The sequence below is a fragment of the Haliotis cracherodii genome, unplaced genomic scaffold, assembly GCF_022045235.1.
Source record: "Haliotis cracherodii isolate W230 unplaced genomic scaffold, xgHalCrac1.p SCAF_3, whole genome shotgun sequence".
NCBI classification, from domain to species: Eukaryota; Metazoa; Mollusca; class Gastropoda; order Lepetellida; family Haliotidae; genus Haliotis; species Haliotis cracherodii.
Genome location: NW_027266286.1, coordinates 71,368,699 through 71,387,824, shown reverse-complemented (window position 1 = coordinate 71,387,824; position 19,126 = coordinate 71,368,699). Strand labels below are relative to the sequence as shown.

The 19,126-nt window shown below is 42.8% G+C and overlaps 2 protein-coding genes across 2 annotated transcripts in view; one reads left to right on the top strand and one right to left on the bottom strand.

Annotated features, from left to right (window-relative positions):
- The first annotated feature begins 3,403 nt into the window (after window positions 1-3,403).
- Window positions 3,404-8,258, top strand: LOC139475091 (LYR motif-containing protein 2-like). Its single transcript, XM_071258338.1, has 3 exons — window positions 3,404-3,450; window positions 4,685-4,825; window positions 7,568-8,258. The coding sequence occupies exons 1-3, from the start codon at window positions 3,412-3,414 to the stop codon at window positions 7,643-7,645; spliced, it is 258 nt and encodes an 85-aa protein (XP_071114439.1). The 5' UTR covers window positions 3,404-3,411; the 3' UTR covers window positions 7,646-8,258.
- Window positions 8,259-11,981: 3,723 nt separating this feature from the next.
- LOC139474601 (uncharacterized) overlaps window positions 11,982-19,126 on the bottom strand; it is a 38,502-nt gene continuing 31,357 nt past the window's right edge. Inside the window, exons 8-9 of the mRNA XM_071257674.1 lie at window positions 16,148-16,573; window positions 11,982-15,202 (exon numbers count right to left, since the gene is read on the bottom strand). Of these exons, the coding sequence (XP_071113775.1) occupies window positions 14,676-15,202; window positions 16,148-16,573 (953 nt within the window). The 3' untranslated portion in view covers window positions 11,982-14,675. The remainder of the gene's footprint in view (window positions 15,203-16,147; window positions 16,574-19,126) is intronic.

The following is a 19,126-nucleotide window of genomic DNA, read 5'->3' as shown; positions in this document are numbered from 1 at the left end:
TACCCTGTTTGGCGCTCGGCATTAAGGAGATAAAACAAGGACTGGTCGGCTCGGAGTCAGTATGCTGTGTCTGAGTGGGATATTCATGTTAAGCTGCGGCATGGTATCTCAGTGAGCTAGCACTATAAATCGGTATCAGTCCGGACTAGTACAAGAAGACACACAAACACACACGTACATGCACGTCGCTATATAAGTGCAATAATCTTGGACGCGACGTTAAACCCCATTTCACCTCACCTCACAGTTATTTTTTACCTCTAAGTATGATATGGCGTGTCACATTTGACCCGACGACACGCATACAATTGTTTTAATAGTTTGTTTGTTTGTTTGTTGTTTAACGCCGCACTCAGCAATATTCCAGCCATATGACGGCGGTCTGTAAATAATGGAGTCTGGACCGGATAGTCCAGTGATTGATGTCATAAGCATCGATTCACGAAACTGGGATACGATGCGTGCATCAACCAAGTCAGCGAGCCTAACTATGCGATCCCGTTCGTCGCCTCTTACTACAAGCAGGGGGCACGCCAGAAATATATGATTGTGGGTTCAAATCCAATCCCGGTTCACCCCGATTATGTTTCTAGGTTTATCAGCACCATACCCGAGCTTGTGGGTTTCACCGAAGTGGTAAACGTCTGAGACCTGCATCATTTCGGGCTTTCCTCCCACAGTGTATGTGTGCACCCTTTGACGTATTTGTTTGTCGTTTAACGCCGCATTCATCAGTATTCCAGCCATTTGACAGCGGTCTGTAAATAATCGAGTTTGGACCAGACAATCTAATGATTGACATGATGAGCAACGATCTACGCAATTGGGACAATATGACACGCATCAACCAAGTCAGCGAGACTGACCACCCGATCCCGTTAAACGCCTCTTACAACAAGCATAGTCGCCATTTACGGCAAGCATGGGTTGCTGAAAAACTATTCTACCCATGATCTTCACGGGTCTTGTTGTATTTAGGCCAGGTGTAGTGAAAAACGCGGTGAATTGTACGTGTGTGGTTACCTCATCTTTGAACTTGGCCATGACCAAGCCTGTCCTGGACGTGTGCATTTATTTATAAAAAACACTCATAAAATCCCACTAGACGTGATGAAAAGTTTCGCTTTTCTAAGCGTCCGACAACATATTTATTTGAGAGTAAAAACACATTATACGCAATTAACATTCAGCAATAATTCTCACATATGTAAATATTTCACTCAAGGCCAGGTAAAACGATGACAACACAAGCAACGACCCACGCCAGTTGTGTTACGATAAGGCAAGCCGCACACTGTTGCCAATCGGTTGTTATTGTAGTCGGACGTTTGGGCACAAGTTACTTATCCTGCCTATAAATATACAAAGTATAGGAAAATAACTGACATAAAGGTAGCAAGATAGTGTTACATTGTCCCCTAGGATAATATCAGGAAATATTGAGGTGGCCCTTGTATAATATCAGGAAATATGGAGGTGACCCAAGGATAATATCAGGAAATATGGAGGTGACCCTAGGATAATATCAGGAAATATGGAGGTGACCCTAGGATAATATCAGGAAATATGGAGGTGGTCCTAGTATAATATCAGGAACTATGGAGGTGACCCAAGGATAATATCAGGAAATATGGAGGTGGTCCTAGTATAATATCAGGAACTATGGAGGTGACCCAAGGATAATATCAGGAAATATGGAGGTGGTCCTAGTATAATATCAGGAAATATGGAGGTGGTCCTAGTATAATATCAGGAACTATGGAGGTGACCCAAGGATAATATCAGGAAATATGAAGGTGGTCCAAGGATAATATCAGGAAATGTGCGATATTTACAATGCACCAAAGTCATTGTGAGAGTGGATATTATAGAAATATCAAGTTCTCGTAGAATTCAAAACAGTGAAGTTTATTTGTGTGATTGGTGTATTTTGAATTTCCTTCAACTTCAAAGTAAGGGTTTAACATCTAGAGACATCCAGGGGGTTAACTCCTGCATATTTTAACAGATTTACACGTGTGTAGTCCAGGCTCAGTTCCACGAAGCAATATTATATTGATATCAATGTCTGAGTTCTGTGCGTTTTCGTTTTCAAACAACCGCAACAGTGTTATGTTACAAATGTTATATTTGGGATAACACGTTCTAAGTAAAGTATACACTCGAGTGCATATTTTTGGTCCATCCTCTCGGCCACCGAGGCTTCCACAAAAATGGAAGTCCGACAGCTGGTATTTTAGATCACGTACTTTTTTTGTACCCATCTGATAACATTTGTTACATTCGAACACTTTCTGAAAGGCATTGTGTATTTATAGCTTTCGGCCTTTGGAGCCGCGCCAATTTACACTTATCAGATGGGTAGGCCATCACAAAACTTGATCACGTGATCTACAACACCAGTTGTCGGACTTCCATTTTTGTGGAAGCATTGTGGGGTGGGTTTGATCACTGACTTTGTGTGCTGGCGATTAGATGCCTCACTCTGAGGTGTGCGTTCGAATCCCGGAATGGATTCAACTAGGGCTGGGACGAGTCCAAATATACTACCCGGGTACCCATCCCCTCTTTTACCCGACCCTACCCGGGTACCCGCTTCAGGCCCAAGAGATGGGTACGAAATGTCTGATTGGGGATAGTTTGACCGTAGCTCTGGATAAATATATTAAGATATACGTATAAAACGATCTGGTCACGCATACACGGAAGTTGACTGAAGTTTTATCTTTATTCAAACAAAGAGTCAGAAGGAATGGGTGCATAGTCTGAAAGAAATGCGAACATCAGTGACTTGTAGTGTAACCATATACAGTTGTACGTCATTTTTGTCATTAAACAATATATCACATGACTGGCCACGGGTCAGGGTAGTCCTGTTGGTACCCGGGTCTCTCAGTACCCACCCGACCCGAGTACCCGAGTTACCCGTACCAGCCCTAGATTCAACCCACAAAAGTACTAGAATGTGTACTATGAAAGTGTTATCCCACATATAACATTAGTTACATTTTACAACTTTCTAAAGTCATTGTGAACAGTATTCACAAACATATAATAAATCATTTGGTGACATATCTTCAACCACAGGAACATGTAACTAATAATAATAACAAACAATCTCGCAGGCGGGGCCGACCTCGTCGGCGAATTTGTTTGTTTTTATATTAATTACTATTTGTTACATGGTCCTGTGTTACAAGAAATATAGATTTAACAATTAATTGACTATATATGTCAAATATTTATTAAAAAAAAGCTGTGCATACCCACTTAAAAAAGTACTGTGCAAAGTGACCCTAGAACCCGTGGGCCAGCAGCATGCGACGACGAAAATATCGACGTCAACTCACTCATACACCCCAATTCCAAAGCGAAGACGAAGTATGTCAAGAGTTATGTCCCTTGGTCATCATGGCTTCAAGACTTGGCAATACAGTCTCATTTAAACGGGTGTGTAAGTTGATATTGCTGTTCAAGCAAAGGGTCCAGTATGCATTCTTAGGACATCAAGTTTAGTTTCAGTAAGTATTTGTCTCTTCTGACAAATGCCCTGGAATATTTGATGGAAAAATAATAATTCAGTTCTCATTGTCCAGTTTTCGATCACTGTACATCTCGTAGGGTGAATATGGAAAGCCATGCATTCAGAGTGTGACGGTCTCCGTGCAACACGACACCTACCGGCCTGTGTTACTAGAACGTTGAGGCAACTCTGTTATTTATAATAACTGTATAATGTTAATGAATCTGAAATCTACCGGTCGCTGATATATCTACTACTACTAGGACTTGGCAGGGCTGGGTAACTTGGGTACTCGGGTCAGGTGGGTCCTGATTATGACCAGGGTACACACACATGATTTCCCGGACCCATGGTTAGTCATGTAAAATAATGGACCACCTCCATATTTCCTGATATTATCCTAGGGTCACCTCCGTATTTCCTGATATTATGCAAGGGTTAGTCATGTAAAAAAATGTTTAATGATGATAACAGTCAAACGCCATGGTTACACAGCAAGTCGCTTTATGTTTGCATTTCTTTCTGTTCATGCACACATTCCTTCTGTTTGAGGAAAGATATAGCTTCTGTCAACTTCATTGTTTGCATGATCAGATTGTTTCATGCGTGTATCTAAGCAGCTTTCACCAGGACTCCAGTAAAATGTAATACCTACAGCGGATACCCGGGTGGGGTCGGGTAATAGAGGGTCGCATAGTAAATTTGGACTCTTCCCAGCCCTAATATCTACAAGTCCTGATCCTTTATACACAAACCTACACCATGTACACTGCAGTAATTGGGTTGAATAACGTTCGAGTCGGGTGCTGATTTTGCCTTGACCATCTCCGCCAGAGTCTTCATTAAACAATGCCATACACATTCTCATACACCCAAGTGAACATGTAAACACAAACAAGCAAACACTGCCTTGCCTGCAGTAAATATTTGTGGAACACAGAGACATGGGAAACTCAACCCGTTTATGCTTACATAAACTAGTGAACACCTTATAGGAAATGCAGGCTCTAAGCCAAACACACTTTGATATAGTAACATGCAATGTAATCACCATGTGCTATAGTTGCGATATAAGTCACTTATACAAAGCAACTACAAATATACTACACCTTTATGTCATGTATAACAAGTAAAGATTTTGTATGATCACATATTTTTCAGTTTATGCTACGAACAGAGGTGCTGAAACTGTACCGTGACATCTTGAGAGCTATTCGGCAGGTGCCCGACCCAGACCACAAACGTGAACTGAAGGAATGGGCCAGACATGACTTCAAGCAGAATAAGCACCACCAAGATGAGGTTAGTTGGCACTCAGTAGTAGTGTTTGTAATACAGTTGACTGTTGATAGGGAGTACAAACCAAGCTGCTGCATGAGGTGCTGTAAGGTTTAGTCACATTACAATCTCATCCTACACACTCCCAGGGTACGGTGCGGTAGGGAAGCCTAGTGGTTAAAGCGTTCACTCGTCATGCCGAAGACCCGGGTTCAATTCCCGACATGGGTACAATGTCTGAAGCTTATTTCTGGTGTCCCCTGACATGATATTGCTGGAATATTGCTAAAAGCGGCGTAAAACTATACTCACTCACTCACTCCCAGGGTACCCAATCACTGCTGGGTGAACAGAGGCATATTTCGAAGAAAGTCTCTTGCTTTAAAGGGCCAGTAGGTCAACCGCTCTGATGCTTTAAATTGTTTGTAAACATAAGCCTTAACCCTTGAGCTTGCTCGGCTCTGCTCACCTTATTCTGCATGGGTGTTTCTGCTCCAGTGACCACAGTCACCACACTGGGGGTGTAGGCTTATCACATGACCGGACTTTTCTCTTGTTTGTAAATAGACACACTTATTTTAAAAAAAGAACAGACAGACCCGGGGCAAGCTTTTTGGTGCGATTTACATACTGTTTTGCATAATTATGTAGATATGCTACTACTTGTACAACTGTGACAGTGACAATATAGCTTTACACATCAAAGTGACCATATCGCTAACTCTCCGGAGGGCAATACTTTCTTGAATGGACTGTGTAAGTTGTGATGATGTGGCAGATGTACTCGGCCGTCCGCAAGAAACTCTGGGTAGGTGAGTGATACCATGGCTTCACGAGGCATTTATTTTGTAATCTGATAAACACTGGCTTCTAATCCCAAAAAGCTGGCAATTGATATTTTGTTACTTTTGTAAAATCAGGAATCTCTCTCTTCAATTTGCCCCTAACGAAGACAAGACTGAAGTGAAATATGCTGCACAGGACTTGCTTGTCGGCTTCTCTGTGCGGGGCTCTATTGTTTTGGTTTGAGAATTGAATTGTACATGCACTAAAGGTGTGACGTCACACTCGGAAGTTAGTTCCTGCATGATATAAGAACACACAGAACCATTGACATACTTCTGTTAACACCACATGTCACCTGACCCGTGAAGATCCGGGGTAGAATAGGTCTTCAGCAACCCATGCTTGCCGTAAAAGGCGACTAACGGGATCGGGTGGTCAGGCTCGCTGACTTGGTTGATGCATGTCATCGATCCCAATTGCGTGGATTGATGCTCATGATATTAATCACTGGATTGTTTGGTCCAGACTCAGACCATTTACAGACCGCCATCATATAGCTGGAATATTGCTGAGTGCGGCGTAAAACAACAAACAAACAAACAAACAAACAAACATGTCACCTGTTTCAATCAGGGGCAGGTCTAGCCTTGCTCTAAGGCTGTGCTGAATGATAATGTCCATCGTGGTGTGGTAAGTCTATCCTTGAAATAGCAGCTCCAGATATATAGACTAAGGAGGCCAGTCTTTAATGGGAACAAAATGTTCTTGCAGTCTATGTAATCTAGGAATTAGGACTAGAACTAATAACTATTGCCTTGGAGACCTGTGCAAGTCATGATTTGTCACCCATTTGTCTCCTCTCTGTGACCAACGTTGCTTGTGTAAATATGATGTGAATATGTAGTATATATATATATGTGATATAGGTGTTTTATATAACTGAGCAGGTTAACTCTTTTTATGGCAATCTGTTACAAAACAACATTATTTCTTTCAACTTCATCATTGTTGATCTGAATAAACTGTACTCATGTGACCTTTTGATGACGACTTCACGTACATGCGCGCACAGAACTCGTGTAGAAGTTTGCGTTCATCTGCTGCAGAATGATTCATGATCAGTCATTAATGGCTTTCTTCACTAAAGTCCCAAGAGAAGTGTTCTGCAGTGTGAATCCTATTGCTTTGTGACTGATGTAAGGGAGATAACTCTATAATTGTTGTCAAGATGGGACATGTAGATCATACAATGTAATTAAAACCAGAGTTTTTGCTTGATATGATACCTCTCAGCATGAAGATCTGACAGTAGCTCCATGGAAGGTCGCATCAGGTCAACCCTGAATGAACTTTGATGGTACAATCTAAATGCAGGATTCATGGATTCTTTAGCCAATCAAATGTCAGCTTTCTAAAATGATTTGGCATCATTTCTGTTCTTCCTCGATTTTGAAATTTTGAGCAAAGCAAGGGAAATCTGACACAGAACATAAATATACACTTTTGGGTGTAGGTGCCATAGTGTTCAGAAATCCACAACAAAATAATAGCGCAGCCTTATTGTTTTTTGCAATCAGAACTCCCTTATTATGTTTGTTTTTCAAGATACAGAAGTCAGATATTCTGGTCTGAATGCTTCACTCATTTCTGCCACCCAGCAGTGAATGGGTACCCGGTAGGATGAGATGGCAATGTGGTTGTCAACCTTCTAGCACCTCACAGGCAGCTTGGGTTGTACACTCCCCAGGAAGTTGAGCGTAATTGTTGAGTGCATACTGATCCAGTGACCGGGGTAATAATAGTGCTTTGAGCATGCCCCTGAGTGGTGGGGAAATATGCGCAAGATAAATGGTCTATTATTATTATTATCCAGTGATTGATGTCATGAGCATCGATCCACACAATTAGATAGGATGACATGAGATTGTATGGGATTGGTAATGTACAGGTACAGACTGTCTTTCTTCATTATCTTTCCAGGAAACCATCAAGATGATGCTGACTAAAGGAAGAATGTCCCTGAAAGAACTAGAAAGTGCCATCCATTTAGCAAGGTGACAGCTAGGAGCTGCCAGTATCCATTTTGTGACCGGACAAGATGATGAATGGTTCGGGACTGGTGTCCATAGAGATCCTTGGATGAGTGGGAGACCTCTTTGTTGTGAGGGACTCCTGAAGCACAAGGCTGATCAGCCTTCGGAATTCCTGCCAGTCCGCTGGCCCGATACTTCTTTGTGTTGCTAAGGACTAGTAAACATCAAATGATGGAAATCTTCATGAAGTAGTAACATTTGAGGTCTATTATTCTGAACCACTTCTCAGTGCTACAGAATGGAACTGAAAAAAACTGACAGAACATGTAAACACTGTGAACACAGCAGATACTTTGTTTCCTTCAGGAGTAGGGCGGTGGGGTAGCCTTTCCGTTAAAGTGTTCGCTTGTCATGCAGAAGACCTGTGATCGATTCCCCACGTGTACTATGTGTGAAGAACATTTTCTGGTGTCTTCCACCGTGATGTTGCTGGAATATTGCTTAAAGTGGCGTTAAACCATACTCACTCACTCCGTCAGGACTAGCTAGAAACTCTTGAGGACTGGTGAAATATGGTCCAATCCCCTGGACAAATCGTGAAAAGACTAGTTTCTTCGGCTGCAGGATGTTTTGGATACCCCGGGAAGGTTCCTGAGTTTGATGTTCAAGATTGGTGGATCCATAAACCAACCTGTGAAAGACACAGTATTTTTAAAAGACCTCATGGCCCACTTGCACAAAGCGATCTTAGCACTAATATGATTGTAACTCCCAGTCTTGTATCATAGTCTTACAATAGTCGTATCGCTAAGATCGCTTTGTGCAAGTGGGCCCATGAGGTCATTTAACAATGCTCTGTCTTTCATAGGTTGGTGTATGGATCCACCGATCTTAAACATCAAACTCAGGAACCTTCCTGGGGTATCCAACACATCCTGCCCTGATCTTAGTGTTCATCCTATTGTGTATCAACAGTGCAGGGAAGTGTATAGATTACAATGTTATTTGGTATATTTGTTCAGGCATCAACTGCAATTCGCTGGCCAGGGATGACAGTCAAGACTGAGACCATGTATACTTTTTCACATGTCACTTTGAGTACACTGCCAAAATATGTTTCAAATTATGTCTGGAGAGAAAGTACTTTTATAAAGATGAGTATTTGGACTCCTGTAAGCTGGGCATGGTTATTATGTTATATTGTGTCATCATGCCCCATCGTGGCTTATGCTATCAACCAAAGGTGTGCCTAGCCCACGTCATTACTTGTCATGACGTCACCTGTCACGACTATGCTGTCAGATTATTATGATGTCACACTGTAACAGTTATTTGCTGATGAACTCCCGGGAGAAGAGAAAGTACTTTGCATATGAGTATTTTGACATCGTAGTTACTTTGTTGTTGTTTTTATTTATGAGATACACGTCAAGGAATATCATATACAGTGTATTTAAACAGGTTTAAACACAGTGATAGGGTGTGTGCGTGTTTAGCCCAGTGGTTAAAGTTCTCGCTCAACATGTTAACAGCCTGGGTTTGATTCTCCACATGTGTACAATGTGTGAAGCCTGTTTCTGATGTGGTATTGCTGGAATGTAGGTAAAAGCAGCCTAAAACCTTGCTCCCTCCCTCCCTCCCCCTCACCCACCCACTCACTCACTCACTCACTCACTCACTCACTCACTCACTCACTCACTGATTTGAAGTTTGAATTATTTTCAAGACAGTCTACTCGTCAGTTTACAAAAAGCAGTAGACTGACCCTAGGGATGAAACTAGTGAACACAAAAATATATAAAACAAACATTGAGTGAGTGAGTATGGTTTTACCCCACTTTTAGCAATATTCCAGCAATTTCATGGCGGGGGACACCAGAAATGGGCTTTACACAATGTACCCATGTCTGGAATCGAACCCTGGTCTTCGGCGTAACGGGTGAACGCTTTTACTACTAGGCTACCCCACCGCCCCTATAAAACAAATAAAAATAACAGAAAGAACAATGAGAATGATAACATTATGTGTAAAAACTATTATGTTGACCCCTATCATTAGTAGGAAGGCAATGTGAGGAGGTTTGACATTTTTACATCGATTGTGCGCCAGCAACATGGGGCTTTGCTCATATCATCAATCACTGGTCTGGTCAAGACTCGATTATTTCCAGGCATCCATCCTGTAGCTAGAATGTTGCTGAATGCCGCGTTGAGCAACAAACAAATAAACGACTCTGAAATCTACTGTAAGACTTGGCGGTAGGGGAGATAACCGAATAATATCTGATGGTCACGTTTCCTGCTTTCGAAGCGCAAGTAAAATTTAACACGCACGCACGCACGCACGAACGCACGCACGCACACACACACCATTATGGCCATGTCCTACTTATAGGAGACGAACTTTCTAATCTGCCAAAGGGAATGGAAGCCTCTTAATTTTCGTTACGAGTGAATCGTTTGACTCAGCATACTAACAGGGAGACATACGGAATCTACACACACTCCCTGATACTAGTATCTGATTTCTGTATCTCTCAGTCATGTGTGTTCCTTATCTGGACAGACCGACCCTCGCTCTAATGGTAGAGCGTCTGCCAGGCGAGCGAAAGGTCGGGGGTTTGATCCCCGGTCGATTCATACCAGAAAACGTTAAAAGATGGTACTTTTTGTTACCCTGCCTTGCGCTCAGCATTACATGTACTGGGCAGTTCGGAGTCCTTATACTGTGTCTGAGTGGGGTATTCAGGTTAAACTGGTATGGTGTGTCAGTGGCTGAGCACTATAAAATCGGTATTAGTCCGGACTACTACAAGCAGCCGCACACAGGTGCATACACTTCTTTATATCAGTGGAATAATCTTGTACTCGACGTTAATCCCGTTTCACCTCCCCTCAACTGACCTATTTGCAGGCTGCGGTGCTACAGTTGGAATATAGCCGAATGTGGCGCAAAACAACATTCACTCACTTACTCATAACTGGGTTAGAACTGGTCTACAGCAACCCATGTTTGTCTTTAGAGGCGACCATGCTTGTCGTAAGAGGCGACAAACAGGATCGGGTGGTCAGGCTCGCTGACTTAGTTGATGCATGTCACCGTATCCCAAGTACGTAGATCGATGCTCATGATGTCAATCACTGGATTGTCTGGCCCTGACTCAATTATTTACAGACCGCTGTCATAGAGCTGGACTATAGCTAAGTGCGGCGTTAAACAACATTCACTCTCTCATACTATTGTCACACAGACAGACACGAACACTTACATATAATGCATAATATTTATTCCAAGGACGATATTGTTCATAAACACATATTCTTCATACATCTCATAGAGATAGATGTCAATGCACAATGGGTTCCCAAAAGAGCAGCTACGAAACACGATGGGACTAAAATGAGACTCAATATGATCTTTGACAATATTTGTAAAGTTAGTTCGATCATGGATAGATGAAGACAAGACATGTAAATAATCAATAAAACGCCGAACGTCTGACGATATTAGTATCTGTATTTCCATGATTTGTGTATATGAAATGACACGATCAATGAAGTATTTACTCGACTACATGGCAGTGTCGTGGATCGGTGCCCCGCTGTTTTGTCCCTTCCAGACTCGACCAGACACCCTGAACGCCACAGCAATGTAATTCGACATTATTTACAACCCTCATCCTCAATTACTATGATCGTTATCCTAGAGCCATTCGCCACCAGGGGGCACGGGTGGCCCAGTCGTCTGAGGCGCCGCGATTCGCTGTGCAGAGTTGCGTCCCTTGGGCACGCCAGAAACCTATGATTGTGGGTTCGAATCCCGGTTCGCCCAGATTATGTTTCTAGGTTTGTCAGCACCATACCCGTGCTCGAGGGTTTCACCGAAGTGGTAAACGTCTGAAACCTGCATCACTTCGGGCTTTCCTCCCACATTAAGCTGACACGCCGCGATATAACTGGAATACTGTTAAAAGCGGCGTTAAACCAAACTCACTCCCTCACTCACTCATTCGCCATCGTTTTTTTGAAGTGACGTCACAAACTTCGCTGGTGTGATTCAGTTTAAAGCCAGTGAAAAAGCCACTTCTAACCTCGACTTCGGCAAAGATCTGTCTCCAAAGTGTATGAACTTTCATCCGAGTACATGTACATAGACAGAGTGAGTGGGTTAGTTTAATGTTTTTACACCGTTTTAACAATATTCCAGCAATATCACGGAGGGGGACACCAGATATGGGCTTCACACATTGTGGCCATGTCGGGAAGCGCACACAGGTCTTCGGGGTGACGAGCGAACGCTTTAACCATTAGGCTACCCGACCATCCCATGTCTTCAGAGACATGCTTGAGGCGATTAAGAGGCGATTAACGGGATCGGGTCGTCAGGCCCGCTGACGTGGTTGATGCATGTCTTCGTATCCCAACTGCGATGGTTATGCTCATGATGTCAATCAGTGGATTGTCTGGTCCAGACTCTGTTATTTACAGACTGCCGTTAACAAGTGTGGCGTTAAACAACAAGTAAACAAAATATTTGAGACGGCACCGAAGTGAGGCCAGTGTTGGTAATATCGTTTCTTGTTTCAATCCCGATAAAACAGTGCAATTTGGTTGGACGGCATTTTATGGCGTCATGGCATTCGAACCGGACTCAACCTAAAATAACATTGTGTTTGTTTGTTTGTTGTTTAACGCACCACTCAGTAATATTCCACCTACATGACGGCGGTATGTAAATAATCGAGTCTTGAACAGACATTCCAGTGACTGACATCATGAGCATCCATCCACGCCAGTGGGATACGATGACATGTATTTCAGCAAGTCAGCGAGCCTGACCACCCGATCCGTTAGTCGCATCTTACGACAAGCAGAGTCGCCTTTTACGGCACAAAGGTATGGTAGTGCATGGTCCCAGGGTATGTAACATAATAGACTGGGCATCTAATACACTGGATAATCGAGGATGCACAGACCATAGCTCACTCACTAGTATCGCAATTGCGTAGATCGATGCTCATGATGTCAATCCCTGGATTGTCTGGTCAAGACTCGATTATTAACAGACCGCCGTCATATAGCGGGAATATTGCTCAGTGCGGTGTTAAATAACAAACAAACAAATAAGCATTGGATCGAGTAATAAACGTACATCAAACTCGTTAACATATCTACGGTTATTTCAATGTTCGCATGATTACGGCAGTGTTGAGTCTTTGACAGGCATAAAGAAGTTGGAAGAACATGAATACATGACACTTTTTGGAGATAGCCACTTCTTTTATTCTTTGTCACGACGTTTCAGAGCTACTTCCTGATCCTTTAGCACTCAACATTCACCCGACGAGGGACCAAGAAGTAGCCCTGAACGTCGCGACAAAGTCAAGTTGCTATCCATAAAAGTGTCATGTATTTATACGGCAGTGTTGAAACGTACATTGAATACTGGAGTAGCTGTTGCAAGGGATGATGCAGCAGAGCGTGTGCCCAAGAATGACCAGGATTCGCGGACGATGCTGGTTGAGATTATGACAATTGTGAGTTTTAGTAATGTGTAGACTTGCACAAGTCCCTAGGGCAATAATGTTTAGTTTAAATCATGATTTATTGATTATGAAAAAAAAACCATGTTGTCCCTATAAAAGACTGTCCACATATCTAGACTTGCCTATTAGGAGGATAGAATTACTACACATCCATGGACGTTTCTTCAGTACAGACTTGGAGCAAGGCTCCACGACGGAACACAGCATTCACTTATTCAGTTTGGGGAAGCAGCTAATGTGGGTGGACGTGTAAGTCCAGGGCGGGCAGAGACATGAAGTGTGTGAAGCCCATTCTCCATACCCCGCTCTATCCCCCGGCGACTGGGAGATCCTACACGCCCACCGCGTCAGTTTGTAAACGATAGCTGGCATGTTAAGTCATATGGTGTGTTTTGTGTACCAAGCTTGAAATGTTAACTACTTTTATATTTTTGTCCAAATATTCCCGTCATAAAAAAAATATTACCCATATACTAATGTCACTATCTCCATATGATTTAACATGTCCACCCACTTAATGAGTCAAGAGTGCCACGATCAGCGGGACCTTGTAGGAGGTGAAACAGCACCAACCACAATTACCGTTACCCATTCTCTGCAGAATACTTACCCAATACCGTCACAATACAATGGCGGTTAGTATCTTTAGTAAACAAAGTTAATTCCTTAAATAGTTCCTGGTAAGATACCTAATGCTTGTGTTTTTCATAAACTCTATATCTCCATCGTGTCTCTACCCTGTTTTCTCCACTTCTGGGGTCCACCTCCGTGGTTATTGGTTAGAGCGTCTGCCCCTCAGAGCGGAAGATCAGGGGATTCGATCCCCGGCCGCATGAAACCGTTAAAAGTTTTTATTATTACCCTGCCTGCATTAAAGGGATTAAGCAAGGACTGTTCGGCTCGGAGCTAGTATATATGTGTGAGTGGAGTATTCATGTGGAACTGTCGCATGTTATCTCAGTGGGCTTGCAGTATAATACCGGCATTAGTCCGGACACGCATAGGTACACGCACACACGCATGCTCATAGCTATATAAAAATATATAGCGACGTTAAACCCCATTTCACTTCTCGGGACATAACTTCACCTTCATCAGTATGCCTGAGTAGGGGTTGGTGACTCTATTAATTTCACTATCGAAAAAATCAGTTACGTAAATCGCAAATGACTCTTTTAAATGTTGTACTTTGTACCCACAAACATCAGATCCGAAGATTCTTTCGACCTATTGTCGGATACTTTCCAATGAGCTGATGTAGAGGTTCTCAATAAATCCTGTACAATGAATCTCACACAACATATCACATGGTTGTTGAGCAAAATGCTTAACATCGCAACAGTCGCTCTTAACACAGTCTTCACAAACACCTTGAGATCGGTCTTAAATGCATGTGTTCCTGAGACGTTTAACAGCACATCAGTCTCACGGAAGCACCGAAGAATGTCGACGACGTAATGCTGAAGTGTGATGCTCAACCATATAACAGAGTATAATTCAAGCTCGGGCTCATTTTCCCGGGCGTTGATTCCTCCTATTTGAATTCCAATCACTTTTAGGTTTGCTGTTCCGGTTGGGTTGAACTCTTTGAGTAGGTTTAGACACAGTCCTCTGCCTTGATCCATGTCGTCTGCTTCCTGGGCGGCGACGCTGGTTCGTCCTTGACCTTTGCCTTGGCCTTTGAGTCGGTCGACGTCGTTGAGCAGGTTTCCTGGTAGGTTTGGGTTTATTTCTGGGATTAACTTCATTTTTCTCCTTTTTCTTTGAACATATTGTGACATCACAGTATTGCCATTGTTTCCTGGACTTCGTGGTGAAGCACCATGGCTTCTTCCGCCTCATGCCGCTAGGGTTCCGGCAGTGATTGTGGTCTCCCAGCCCGTCACTGTCCTCCTGTCTCCCTGATGTCTTAGGCTTGAGTTTGTGGCTGTGGGGGTACTGCTCAGACCATTTCTGACACGTGATGCCGTCCAGGGTGTGGTCAAGTTTGCCTCTGTAGTCGCGACCGTCCTTGTTTCGGCCCTTCACGCACTTTCCTGAAACCATAGCAACATAATTTGTAGGACGATGCTCGGTGCTACGAGACATCATCATCGAGTATCATATGCAAATAAAATCCATTAACATAATACCATGACAGTGGTACAACACACGTGCGTCCTGCTATTATCGACCGCCTCCGTGGTCTAGTGGTAGAGCATCCGCCCGAAGAGCGGAAGGTCCGGAGTTCAAACCCCGGCCGCGTCATACCAAAAGACGTTTGAGAACGCCACTTGTGCTAATCCATGTGTTATTACCAGAGTGCTGAAGGTGAACAAACACCAGCCCCTGCCCCCATCCACTGACGACCGTCCCCAGGGTGGGAACTGACCAGACGCTGGTGACAGTCACGGATGTAATGGCCGTCTAAATGTGGCGTTAGAGATACTCCGTTTTCTCGTGGATTTGATCGATAACGATCCATTTCCATGACGTCAATGGCAGGGGTAATCCACGGGGGGTTGCAAGGGTTTAGAAGCTGGTTCAGCATTTGGTGAGTGAGTGAATATGGTTTTACGACGCTTTTAGGAATATTCCAGTAAGATCCCAGCGGTGGACACCAGAAATAGGCCTCACACATTGCACCCATATGGGGAATCGAACCCAGGCCTATGGCGTGGCAAGCGAACGCTTTAACCACAAGACTACCTCAACGCTCCTTAAGTACCCACTAGTACAGGTATGGTGCTGACAGACACTGAAAACCCTGCCCGTCCTTACGGGTAGAAACACTGATTATCATAAATTACCCTGAAAGTATTATACCGAGACGGTAACAGACCGAGGTATGGTTCTGCAGAACAAAGGTCAGGAATTCGAACCCATGATCCCACAGCTAAAGGATGCGCCAAAGATGACTTTGTATGTCAATCACGTCACATAGTACATGCTTTTTAAAATAGATGACATTTTTTATGTATAAATAAATCTCTTGAACTTACTTCTGGCCCGTTTTTCGCAAATAAAGGGGTATATGTACTTGGGAAGCTGTAAAACCGAGCCGGTCCACACTCCCTGCCAGAGGAACTTCTTGGTGTTCCTGTCCTTCACTAACGCCATGGAGGTGTAGGTGCTCGGCATGCCTTTGCCCCAGTTCGTGTACGTCATCTTCTTCGGCTTCGCCTTGTCGCCCTTGTACCACACCATCGACCCGTTGACCGTCTTACCACCGGTTCTCCAGATGAAGACCCTGGGGAACTTCTTGTTGACGAGCTTCTCCAGGAACCTCTCTTCCCCTTTGGTTTCTATGCTTGTCAGATAGGCATTGTTAGTCTGGCACTCCTTATACGCGGCTGAGAACTGGTGTCTGGGCCTGTCGTGAAGCTTGTAGCAGCTTGTCTTGAACTTCGCCCAATTCTTTGGACAAACTGGAAGGAGAGGTCATGAGTGAGTGAGTGAGTGAGTGAGTGAGTGAATATGATTTTACACCGCTTTTAGCAATGTTCCAGCAATATTTAGTCGGGGAACACCAGAAATGGGCTTCACATATTGTACCCATGTGGGGAATCGAACACGGGTCTTCGGCGTGTCGAGCCGCTTTAACCACTAGGCTACCCCACCGCCCCGAGAGGTCATGAAGTATGGAAGTAGAGAGGGTTGTGTTTTCTGCCCACACTCTCAGAGACTGAAGATGAAAACTATTTCTGACTATTGGTTAATCAGTATTTCGAGCGATATCAAGAGCTTGGGTTAAGTTTTGGTTGGTTCCAAATCAGCCAATCAGCGTCACGGCTTCTATTGTCTTGACAGACGTGAGCAACAATTCGTTTGTTTGTTTGTGAGATTGGCAGATCTTGTGGAATGAAAGTGATTATGATTGTTTGTTTGTTTGATGTTTAACGCTGCACTCAGCAATATTCCAGCTATATGACGGCGGTCTGTAAATAATCGAGTCTGGACCAGACAATCCAGTGATTAATATCATGAGCATCGATCCACACAATTGGGTTAAGTATTCCAGCAAATGGTCTGTATTTGTATGTAAGGAAATGATCATTCCTAATTCTTGCGTCATACAATGACCTCAGTTTAACGGATCATGCAATAAAATGGCTTTAGGACAAAAAGGGAAAGTAACCTTAAGTTATAACTTTCCAAATAATGAATTCGTCGAATGAAACATGGCGCGCGTGCGTGCGAGCGTGTGTCTGTGTGTGTGTGAAATATAACCTACACGGATTATCAATATCTACAAATATTGAACAAATCCTGATAAAATCATTAATATCTACAAATGTTGAAAATATCCTCATAAAATCATTAAGATCTACAAATGTTGAAAATATCCTGATAAAATCATTAAGATCTACGATTGTTGAAAAAATACTGATAAAATCATTAATAACTACAAATGTTGAAGAAATACTGATAAAAGCGCATACCTCACTTTCAAACATTTCAAAATTTATGCCAAAGACCTAAATAAGAGTTATACTTTAGCTTCTATGAAACTAACAAAAAAGCATCACGACAAGAAGGGGTCGCTCTGTAACAGGATGTTATTCCAGCTAAGTGAAATATTATTGTAGACATTAATGTTCCATTTTCAGTGCAACGTTGCACACACTAATTGGTATAGAAAGTTGTTTGTTTCCATTCGTTTTTTTTTAGCAAAATTCCCGTCTTCCTAATAGAGTATTTAACTAGATTTGTTCAGCAAAAAAGTATGTTACATCCATAGACAGATCAACAAAAAAATGGTTTTCAAGGGCAGCTTAATGGATTTGGAGAAAAGGATATTATAAATATCCGTAAATTCAATTGTTTCAATTAAAAGTAGAACTTCAGATGTAGGTTTGTTTGTTGTTTTACGCCGCTACCAGCCATATGACAGCGGCCTGTAAATTATCTAGTATAGACCAGTCAATCCAGTGGTTAATATTATGAGCAACGATCCACGTCATTACGTGTACCAAGTCACCGAGTCTGACCACCCACGACAAGCTTAGGATCCAGTTCTAACCCAGAATTTCCACGAAGAGAACTTGATAATATCAAGCGTGATGCAGATTAGAACATATACACACACATGCGTACTGAGTGACATCAATGTAGGACACACGAATGTAACTATGGGTTGGTTGTGCCGATAGAGTTTTATAGCCATGACATTTTCAATGATGCCATCTTGAATCTGTTGAAAAAGAATCTGGCAGACAGAAGTAAATAAATACCACACATTTGTATCAATATACGCTTGCATATTAACAAGTTTTCAAATACTGCCGTTTTTTACGACGACTCTAATATATGTAAGTACAACACAGTTCAATCTGCTGTAAGCAGGACACTGGTCTAGACGGGCTGATACACATGTTGCCGTCATGTGGGCATCATTAAGTCGGCCCTGGCCCTGTATAGGTAATTAGGACAATATCCTGACATATCCCAGGCGTTCATTGTTCAACGTGGAGGAATGCATTGAGAAAATAAATCCGAACAAATATATTTGAATTATTGTTTACGCTTTTTAACACTCGACTATTTACGTTTCAAATCACAGCAACCGTCTCTGATTAGAACAGCCCATTTGACGACCACATTTCCGCGGAAACTGATATATAAAGCCAGCCGGCTCTTTTTTAGTCATTGTCGGTAGGCATATCGGAATGTTGTCATTAAAACATTTGTTAATGCAGAGCTTTGTTAAACATTCAGTTAAGGGCCTTCAACTCCACCCCGGCACCAAAATACTCCCATGATAATATATACATACATATATGTAGCTACTTCAGTAAGTGACCCGTGAAGATCTCGATGTAGAATAGGTCTTCAGCAACCCATGCTTGTCGTGAAAAGCGACTATGCCTGTCGTAAGAGGCGACTAACGTAATCGGGTGGTCAGGCTCGCTGACTTGGTTGATGTATGTCATCAATCTCAATTGCGTGGAACGATGCTCATGATATCAATCACTGGATTG